Below are 11262 nucleotides of genomic sequence, written 5' to 3' on the forward strand. Positions count from 1 at the left end.
GGAGAGGTTTGCTCAAACAACAAAAAGCTCTCTGGACGTCTTACCGCAGAAGCATAAGAGGCATTTTATTTGTATATGATTTTTGCATACCTTCTGTTGGGAATTTGGGTATTAGTTGTTAAAATAAATGTACGTGTCCGAGGAGGAACTACGAGTATCTCCCTGCAAAGCAGGTTAATCAGCTCATGAATGCGGCCGACGGTACATCGGTGTAATTCAGCCACACCAGCCACACAACCGTCTGTGCCACAGAAGGCAAAGACATGCCACCACCGTACTCTGAATGCACCCCGGGACCTATCCAGTTCGACAGTCAGCTGCAGAAGACATTACGGCATTAATTAAGAGAAGTAACAGCTAATTGACAGACTGATACCAGCTGCTGAGAACTTTCAACCACATGAAATTATTAGATGATGTGAGTAGCAAAGGGCACATGCTAGCAGAGCCAGCCGTCTAATCCGCAGTTTAAAGGCATATTCCGGAGAGGTTTCCGTTATTTAAGGTCTAGCAGCATGGAAGCAGGGTTCTCCAAGTAAGATTTCCACAAGTTGGAAAAGCGGGCCATCGTAGCTCCGTCGATGATGCGGTGATCAGCTGACCAGCTCACATTCATTATCTGGGCCCTATATACTTCACCTTTTCCATTAAATCGAGGAAGAACCTAAAATCAGAGGAAGGAAAAAACAAAAAAACCCTTCATTAGCAAATCTTTATTTTTTTACTGTTAGTTTGTTAATTGAATGTAAACATTTTGCTAAATCGGACCCACAGCAGCAGCGTCACCCAAAAACCCAACGACCTCCCCACTGCTGTCTGTGCTGCAGGTCAGGATATATTGTAAAGCTCAAAACCCACAGCCATATCCTGCTTCCACCACCACGGAAACACTGAAGTAGTGGAAACCTCCCTTGACTCGGACGATTCTTCCTGAATGGTTTACTGCCCTGTTAGTGCTCAAAATGAGTTTCCCAAAAGGCGCACAGGGCGAAGACAGAAAAGGGGTTTTGGATTAGTTCGGCTTTCCAGCACTCATCCAACTGTCTGTACTGAAGAATTAAAGCCTGACACTCAGGAAACATGGAACTGCCTCCACCATGCAGTGTTCTGTAGGGGTTCAGCTGTCTGGCTCCTGAAAGGAGACTTCATCATCAGGATTATACTTTTAGCCTTGTTTTCTCCTTCATGACATTAAAAATGCTCCCGCCATGCTGCAAAACGTGTAAAAAATACATTCAGGCTGTTTCTTACTAAGCCAACGGCCAAACAGGGATGGGGGTGAAGGATTTTGGAACCAAATCTGAACCTCTGGCATAAAAACCGTCTACTTAAACATCTGGTATCTCTGCACAGTCACCAAAAGCACCACAAAACCTCTCAACCACAAGCTACACAGTTCCTGTGACACGAAAGGGGAAATGTCTGCATAAAGAGAAAGACCACCAAGGGCCATGCGGCGTTTGGTTTCCAAGTGAGGGCTGCAGTTAGCTGAGCCCCCCTGCCAGGGCAGAGCTGACGTACCTGTATCTTCCCGAGCGCTCCGATGGCCACTTCAGGGGGCAGTATCACTGGTTTGGCGTACGTGCCACCAATCTAGGAAAGAGAGACTGGGATATTGCTTAACAGGCTTTTTTCCTTTAAAGCAGACTGCCTTTTGCAGTGATTGCTCCAGGTTCTGTTCGCTGCACATGAAGCTTCCCTGAGGTACCCAATCCAGAGGCAGTTTTCAGGCACAAGCTCTGGTTTTTCCGGTACTTACCGTGCCGATATTGGACAGGGTGAACGTGCCCCCGGTGAGGTCGTTTGTTCCCAGCTGGCCTGCAGAGCCCAAGGACTGTAGGCGATTTAACTCGGAAGCAATCTCGAACACACTGCAGACCTGAACGTTCTTCACGTTTGGGACAATCAAACCTTGCTCCGTGTCCATAGCGACGCCAATGTTGTGCGAAGCCTGCAACAAGTTCCACCAAGGGGGCACTGACGCGGGCGGTCACGACAGGAGCGTGCCACGTTAAGAAGCCCTTGAAGAATGCCTTCCTCGCGCACAGCATAACACAAGAAGTACTGTCTGTACGCACCCAACTCCCCCGTACAGCTCGGAGGGGAGAAGGGGGTGGAAATTTTTCCCTATTACCTTTCCACATCCACACAGCACAAATGATTTTGGCAGTTTCACATCCAGGAAACACAAAATCCTGGAATCCATTTTGTACCGAACATGTTTCACTTTGGGATGATTAAATGGGTAACAAACTGTGATGGGCACATTTTAAAGAGAATGCTAACATTAAAAAAATAGAGGAAACGGAGCTGCCTCTTATTTCCTTGGAGGAATATAAGCGGATTCGTCTGAGAGATCAGGATAAAACAGCACAACAGAGTTCGCACCGCAGGGGGCGTGTACACTGCTCTTCAGACTACAGACACTTCCTGCCCACAGGTACCAATCTAGCACCTTGCATGGGAATTAAATATTTACCATCAAACCTGACTTTAAAATACAACCCCAATACAGAAGGGTTGTGCACAGCAGAACTGCTGTGCCTGCGCTGGAAAATTACGGGATGTGATTTTACGCGATCCCATTTCAAATGCTTGGCCCGTGCAGGAAATCACAACGTCCACCTGCATTTTCGAGGCCAGGCTGGATACAAAGCGACGCTCATTAAACTATCGAAACAAGAGCAGTAACAAACCCAACCCTACACTCTGGACACAGGAACGCTTTTCCAGCGCATCACTTCAGGTCTCACAGTTGGCCCAGCCAGTCAGCAGAGCCCTTGTCAGCTGCTGGCTGAGGCATTCGGCACACAACCTGACAGAGTTTACAAACCTTGTAGGTGACGTTTTGACAGCTTTCATCCAAAGCAGCATTAAGGATGGGATACTGCAATAATCCCAGAGAGGCTGCCTGTTAAACAAAAGAGGAAAACACAGATTTCTGTATTTTACACCCGGAGAGCTGCATGGAAAGGAAGGAACGCTGGGAGGTGACTGAGATTAATAACAATAGGGATTTCCTCAATACAATCAAATTTGGCTAGAAGTCTCCTAAACTCGTCTGTTGATACCCTACTCTTGTTAGGGGAGCAGAGGAAAAACACAGCTTACAAACCCAAATACACATCAGATGTATAAACAGGGATAAGCCTTTTCCCAGATGTAACAGGTTGAATCTGCATTTGATATTTCTGTTCCACAACCCAAATCAAAGGTCCCCAGGCAAAAGTTACGAGTTTCAGCAGCAGCAGCGTCATTCTTAGCTCTCCACTCAAGGACAAGGAAGTAATACTCCTTCTCCCTAAAGACAGTGGGCAGAATGAGTGCTCACTCAGCACCCCAAACGAGTGCTTACTCAGCACCCTGATGGCAGCAGCATTACCAGGACATTCAGATCACAGGATGCATTTAATGCATCAGCCCTCGCTGATGAGCCACAGCAACCAAACGAGGGCAAGGGCCTGCCCGTCTGAACAGCAGAGGAGACACAATGACTCGCCTGCGGGCTTCCTTACCAACAAAACTCTAATAAAAACAACAATAATTATAATAATGACGCCTTTTCCACGAGGTTCATTTTATCAGAGCTCGTAAAAACCACTGATGGTTTGACAATTAGTTGCGTGTAGCTCAAACGCCGAGTGGTGCTCCCCTCCCCCAGCCTCATCCGCCCTGTCCTTCGCCCCTGCCGGAGAAGTTTCCCGTGACGTTATAGGCCCCAGCCACGATCCCGACAGCAAACCTGCAAGCGGTTCACGAGCGAGAGGTTCTGAGGCGTGCCTCGCGTGCGGCAGTTGCCCAGCCGGCAGAGGGGAGCTCCCCATGCAGAGCACCCCAACAGGCCTCGGCACACCCTGGGTGCGCGCCCCACAGGGCGCCTGGCTCACCTTGATGAAGAAAGGCATGAAGGACAGCTTGACTCCACGCTGCTGGGCTACAGCCTTCAGCTCCTCTCGCAGCCGGACGAGCTGCGTTAGGTCAACCTCATCGCAGTAACCGAAGTGGGGTATCTTCAGGGCTGCACTCATAGTCTTGACCATTGCCTTGTGAAAACCTGAAAAACGTGTGCCGACTCCTTAAACCACCCAAACGAGCTTCTGGGGAGTTACGATGGCATTTCAGCTATTTGTTTCCCTCAAACAAATTACACAATTGAACAAACCCAAACCAACAGCAAACCACCACAACAACCAAGGACAGGTTAAAGCTCACTTCAGGACCAACACACAACTTCTACAGCTGTAGCATTTCAGATTAGATCGCTGCATCTCTCAGTGTACGGATGCATCGGAAACCACAACACAGCGGCCTGCACTGCCCTTCCCAGCCTCTCCAGGTAAGCACTGCCTGCAAGGCAGGCACACCTCTCCCCTTCCTCTTTTAACGGGGTTTTTCCGTGGTACTCCCCTCCTAACCAAGCGTGAGTGCTGAAGCACGCTACCACTAAACGCTGATAAACCTGTAAACCCACTGCAGGTTGCCATTAACTGCATAATGATTCATACCGAGACGAATTCCCACATCTCAGAATTCCTGCCTTTTTCAGCACACATTTGAAGAAACGCCAATGGAAAACGAGCAAGTGCAACTCGCAGCCCAACTCCATCCAACCAAAACACAAACAATTATTTCATGAACGAACAGTTTCATGCAACACCTCCTTATGGCGCCGGTTCGCCCGCTGCTCACCGGCATGGCAACACAACACACACTCCCACCAAAAGGAATCAGCTGCCTGCCGAGTGATGTTTTCTGCTGGCCTACTGTGAGCATGGGCTTGAGATGTTACATTCCATGATTTACCTGTTATAGGTTCAGTTCTATCTTTCCCTGAAAAAACAATGGGTCTGGAAACAGGTACAGGAATTGTGCGTGCTTTGTCCTTTGGAGCAGCCGGCACAGTCTCTGATTTTGGCAAAGGTGGGATAATTTCAGCCTTGGGTGACGGAGGTAAAATAGCTCCCGTTTGCTTGGCCAGGTAATTGAGTATGTCTTCTTTAAGGATCCTGTTATCTTTTCCTGTTCCGACAACCTCGCTCAGTTTGATCTGAAAAGCACGTAACAAGCTATGAGACGTGCGCTGCACAGCGGTGTGAAAATACCCTGCGTTGCGAGCTACGGCTAAACACGATTCCGGCTGCCGACCTCACACACCTGCAGTTCCCCCTCCCCTTCTGGGGTTTATTAGGTGCTCAGCATTGTGCAAGCACGTGCCTGCTCCAAGGAGGAGCTACGAATACTACTCACCTCCTAATTACCTCACAGGATCAACAGTGAAGTGTTAACTTGAGGAAAGCTAAGTGTCACTTCCGTTTCTCTACTTATTGTCTCACTGTTTTCCTAAAAATGTACCGCATCTTTCAAAACCAATGGAACATTCACAGATTCACAGGAAAAAAGATTCAGAAAAGTGCTTAAAAGGTCACGTGGTACATCCTCTGCTCTAGTACAAATCTGAAAAATAATATGGTAGCTAACACGGAGGTTCCAATTTTCCTTCCTCCTTCCTCTGTCCCAGGAATCCATTCCGATCCTCGATTATGTTTAATCTCAAGAGGTTTTCTTAGCCTCCAGCTTAAGGCATCCCAGCTGCACTTTAGCCCAGTGATTCGCTACCCACCCACCATCATCACCAGAGAGCACAACCCCTTCATCCTTACCATAGGCTTTACACATCTGAAAGGCACCCGAGATCCAGCATTTCTCACTGTTCCTTCCTCCAGATCAGGGCACTCCCAGTGGGCCCCGCTGCTGCAGAGAAGCTGGAAAACCGCAGCAGGATCCAACTTACGTTGTTCTCCATGGCCAGGCGACGAACCGCAGGGGTTGCTAACGTCTTGTGACCTTTGATCTCTTGATGGGTGTGCTCTTCATGAGACATGGGAGGTGTTTCGACAACATCTTCTTCCGGGGCCACACCTGCAAGCAAAATGAGAAAATTCAACTGTACTACACTGGGCGCGTTTGGAAACGCCAGCGTCAACCGTCCTGGGAGCCTGCAGCAGCTGAAGTTTGTAACGTTCACTGTGAGCTGCTGCAGGCAGGAGCGCAGCACGCCACGGGCTGCTGTGTAAGCTGGATTTTCACCAGGAAATGCCTACCTTTCGAGATTTTAAATGCTAACAAAATATCCCAGCCTCCCACCCAATGTTCTTGACTTTATAAAGGGGAAGAATATAATTCAGATTTAAGCTTTTCAGGACGAAGTAAACTCCTCTGGCACCTTGGTTTCATGATAACAAACATAAAACGTGCAGGAGAAACACCCAGCTACAGTACCTTTCGAAGCATCGATTTCAATGTCCACTAACGGCTTTCCAACGTAAGCGATCTCGTCCAAACTGTAATGGAGTTTTCTGATGATGCCATCGTACCGACTAGTGATAGTAACAGAGGCTTTGTCGCTCTGTACTTCACAGATGCTGTCGAACTGAGACACACTGTCACCTTCCTTTATATACCTAAGAGAAAAGACACGGGCTAGTACCGAACACACCAAGGGTAACCACCTACACTGTGTGTTCTTTGTGCGGTCACGCACACCCCCACAACACGAAACCGCTTTCTAGGTAGGAAGACAACTCCCACATAACAGATATGTCGCTGAGCAGCATTTGCCCAATCGCTGCAAGCCTCGTTGTTGTGGGAAATGACAGTGGTTTAGGGTATCATCACACGCTGAAGTGGTTTTACTGGGACTCCAGTAAAGTGCAGTTTTCTTGGCAGGTTTCAAGCCATCTCAACACAAGAATGAGGCCAACTTAGTCTGAACCCATGGAATTTCTGTGTTTCAAACCGCCAGGAGCGGTACATGTTCAGTTTCAGAAAAGAAACTTAGTGGTAAACAGCATCTTCTGTGCAGTGGGGCGTTTGACATCTGCCAAGGAGGCGCTCCAACTGCCTTCCTTCACGGAACACTTGGACTTGGCTTAACCATCACTGCCTTTTTACTAACAATTTACATGTTCAGATCTTTCCTGAAATCAATGGGAAAGGGGTACAGGGTAAAATTCTGTGGGTTCTCCAGACCAGCCGTTTGTTTCTAAAGTCCAGCAAGTCAAGCAAGTATAACAGAAGACAGACCCGCCGCACCACTGAAGGCAAACCCATGCACAGGTGCAGTTAGGGCATCCCCTCCCTTCCACCCTTCCCACTCCCCAGTAAACCAGACTGCAAATAAAACAAAGCCCCGTGCATACACGGTTTCACAGTGTGGAAGTGAAGCCCGAGAACCATCACTAGTAACTCAGAAAGCACATGCTCAGACAAATAATTGATAACACAAGCAACTCGCTGACTCCTCGCCGGGTTTCTACATACAGAAGCAGAGCGTACCATTCTTTCACCGTCACCTCTGTAATCCCCTCTCCGATGTCAGAAAGCTTGAACTGGACAATCTGGCCCCATGGAACTTAAACAGACAATAAGGAAATACAACATGTTTAATATTAAACATGTCAGAAGGACAAATCTGAATGCATCAAAATTACTCTCCACACCAGCACATACAAACCGCTGGCACAACACTCACAAACAGCAAAAGTAAAGGAAGGATTTTATTATGAAAAAGATTACCAGCAGACGTTCTGAATAACCGCTGATGGTGACTAAACTTGAGGGCGGATTTGTCACACACGCACACATATTTTGATTTTATAAAGCGAATGCTGCTGCACGATCTAACACGGTGAATGCAAACCTGAGGGAGAGAAGTCTCAAGCGTTAATGGAACGGACTGAGGAATGTCAAGCTCATTCAATATTCCTGATGCAACACTAACCCCAGAATAGCTTAACTCTGGCTTATCTAAGAGGAGTTCCCACAGGAACACAGTTATACATACTGAATATATACAATAACCACTAAATGAGCAGAAGCTTTGCCAGATCTCTAGTCTCTTTCACTAACGCAGCACACGGGGAGATCAAAGCCACAATAACATAACCAATTAACAAAAATCATGACACGATCCGGTAAGAGATTTGTACTTGCTATCGTTGCTCTGAGCCATTAGTTCCATCAGGACACACACAAAAGCATACGTGTATCGACTGCTGTCGGAAATATCCTCATCCAGAATGGATGCTGGAAGGGTCCCCGGGACTGCAGGAAAAATCACCAGCTTTGCCTTTGCCAATTCTCCAATCAAAGGCTGATCAGAAGTACTAATCGGAGAGGGAATTCGCACCAGAGGGCACAGGCACCCGCCCATCGCTGCTGGCAGCACTCGTCTCCAAGCAAACACCGCTTCACCTCAACCTCACTGACAGGTTTTCTTTCAGGGTTGCAATTACATCGATCCAGAACCAACTCAGAGGGTCGATGGATTTTCCTGGAAAGTTCTTCAGAGAAAACCTTGTGCTTTAAAGCATGGTGCAATCAGTCATGATTTTGGTCAAAAGCAAAGCCAGTAGCACTTGCACTGACACAAACAGGCACTCATCACTGATCTCACAGAAGTTAGTTCAGAGCCTTTCTCATTTAGTAAGATTTATTAAATCTACTGTAATTCTGGTGTTATGCTGCCTTAGAGTGCTGGAAAATTAATTAAAATACAATTTATCTGTAGATACAATCTCCCATTAATTTAGATACCAAAAAAATTCGGGTGCTACAATGTACCTCAAGTAGCTCAAAACTGTAAAATTAGAAAGTGTCTTCTCAGAGGAGGCAGAAATCAGCACACCTGCATGGGAAAGTTCATTTTAACTTCTTTTCCAAAAGCCCTTTCAGTACGCACAGAGCATACGAAATGTCCCGACTGCCCTCCCCGCCCCCAAACTGCCCAACGATTCGGATTGGCATGACACTTTAAGGAAGTGGATCGTTCAGAAAGCGGCACCATGTGCACGCTCCCTACGTTACCTAGCCCCCGCGCTGCGTGGCACCTTTCTCTTGGGAACAAGCAGATATACAATACACTCCACCACAAAGGACACGACCACGTCCTGTCGGTGACTCTGCGGCTGCCCGCTGCTGAGGTCGCGCCTCCCGAGCTGGGAGAAGCATTCTCCTAATTCCCATAATGAGCAGACAGTAAACTTTGCATTAATTCTCCAAACAATTTTCCCTATTCAAAAATCAGGTAAAATGGTAATTTTAACCTATGGCAAATCTTGGTTTAGGAACACATTTAAAATTCTCACTCCGTTACAAAACTGACACATTATGTACATCTCCACAAGTCCCTCTTCCCTTCTTAATGCTGTTTTTCTTCCCACCTGAGCCCACGGCTCCCTGTTTTGTCCGAGTCCTTTTTGTCCCCAGCTGACAGTAACTCCGGTCGCTCTCCATGACCCTCCATGGAAAACATTCAGCATTTACCTGTGAAGACGATCACAAGGGGCACATCGAATCTCTGAACTATTTCTAAATGGGGGGTCTCATGATGCCTTCCACATGCCTTTGCCATTGGGTAACCAAGGCAGGGAGCGCATTAGCGACACCCCTGCCAAGACAAGGCCGGTTTCTCACAGGGGACTTTCAGTGCTGTTTCCAACCGCGGTTGCAGCAATCATTCAAAACTATGGCATCTGAAAAAAGCGGAATGTTTTGGGTCTGAGCGGGCGTGCTAGTGCATGAAAGCAGCAAGGCAGCACCCCACCTCCTCCTAGAGCAGTGCTCTCTCCTAATGAGGGGAAAACTTAAACCCATGAACCAGACCGAAACTATGGCATCTGAAAAAAGCGGAATGTTTTGGGTCTGCCGTTTCACACAATCTCCACTAACGAGCGGGCGTGCTAGTGCGTGAAAGCAGCAAGGCAGCACCCCACCTCCTCCTAGAGCAGTGCTCTCTCCTAATGAGGGGAAAACTTAAACCCATGAAACAGCCCGTGCTTACTCATTTCAGTGTTTGACCACCGTAACGCTACTCCCTGCGTATGCAGAGTAAGGAACTAACGACAGTGTGAGGAAGAGGAGTTCCAACGTGCACAGCACACCATGCACGCCTCTGGGTGCCTGCACACACAGTAACCCCAAGAGGCCACCAACCCAGCACGAGCAATGGGCTCGTGTCTCACTCCCACGCTGCGCAGAAACCCAGAGGCAACGATGCCACAGCAAGGGAAGGCCCTTCCCGTGGAAATCCTCCGAGCGCGGGGCTGGGGAGGGGAAAGTGAGGACCCCCTCCAGGCCCCCAGGGCACTGAGGACACATGACCCATTGACACGTGACGAGGCCTGTGGTTTGAACCAAGGCAACGTGCCCTCCAGCAGAGCTCTGGCTGTTTCCTTGGAGCAGCCCATCGTGCTTTCCTCAACCACCACGGAGCCTAAAACCTGCTGCTGGCCCACTGCAGAACAGGTTTGTGCAGCCTGCAGGCAACCCACGGCCTGACGAAGTAACGCTGCATTTCCACGGCAAAGTGAACAGTTTGTGCCCGGGGGCAGCGCTTTCGCATGGACAGATACTCCTCCGGAGCTCGGGACCGTTGCACTGAGCCACCCTAACAAATACCCACTCACACAGACCCGTTGTGCATCTCCACTATAAGCTGCCTGTGCACTGCAACGTCCTCAGCAGCACGTTCCGCTCAGAGGTCATCCCTCGCCTTGCCCTAGCACCCAGGAACAGTTCTGGCCCTACCTCTTCACACAGAGCCCCAGGCTCCTTTTTTCTCTTCCCAGCCTCCAGCTCCTTGTCCTTCCTCCCCTGGCCAGCCGGAGCGTTTGCGAAGGCACTGGGAAGATTGGAGTAAAGCCCTTTAATACTGCAATAACCCCACTATTTCTTGGGTCTCATCACGGTTTCACAGCAGATGGTCGGAAGAACTGGTGCCCAGCAAAACGAGAAACGTGCTTGCAGGACACACACTGGGAACAGCCAACTCCAGTTCAGCGTGCACATGGACGGGAACTTTCACCTTGCCAGGCTCTCCCTCCGATTTCAGGGTAGATGGCTTGGAAAGAAAACTAAAGGCAGCTGGTCTTTGCGGCGTCTGCAATTAGTAAAATGACTCGTATGGAGCCTAGAAGTGGATAATTAGAAAAATACCACTGAAAACATTCCTCCCAACGATGCTGTCGTGGTTTAGTCCAGCACGTGCGCTTGCAAAATACAGTATAAACTGTTATTAAGAGCACAAACGGTGACAGAAACTGGGACCCCGGGTTTGGCTTGGGTAACGGCAGGGAAGGCGTTGCTCTCCCTGCCCCCCGGACACCAACACCGCCCCGCGCCGGGGCTGTCCCGGCAGAGCCCGGGGGCTGCGAGGGGCCCAGGTCAGGGCCGTCCCAAAGCACCCCAGGTACCCGGGGTACG

General features: G+C 48.9%; 1 protein-coding gene across 1 annotated transcript; it reads right to left on the minus strand.

Annotated features, from left to right (window-relative positions):
* Positions 1-456: 456 nt before the first annotated feature.
* Positions 457-7735, minus strand: DBT (dihydrolipoamide branched chain transacylase E2; the record flags this gene model as incomplete). The annotated part of the gene is made up of 10 exons (XM_010147034.1): positions 457-664; positions 1522-1593; positions 1760-1951; positions 2834-2911; positions 3888-4054; positions 4804-5047; positions 5792-5919; positions 6280-6461; positions 7336-7411; positions 7576-7735. Coding segments are annotated over 10 exons (1467 nt in total), but the record flags the coding sequence as incomplete, so codon positions are not given.
* Positions 7736-11262: the final 3527 nt, after the last annotated feature.

Source organism: Eurypyga helias, unplaced genomic scaffold (assembly GCF_000690775.1).
Source record: "Eurypyga helias isolate BGI_N326 unplaced genomic scaffold, ASM69077v1 scaffold49742, whole genome shotgun sequence".
NCBI classification, from domain to species: Eukaryota; Metazoa; Chordata; class Aves; order Eurypygiformes; family Eurypygidae; genus Eurypyga; species Eurypyga helias.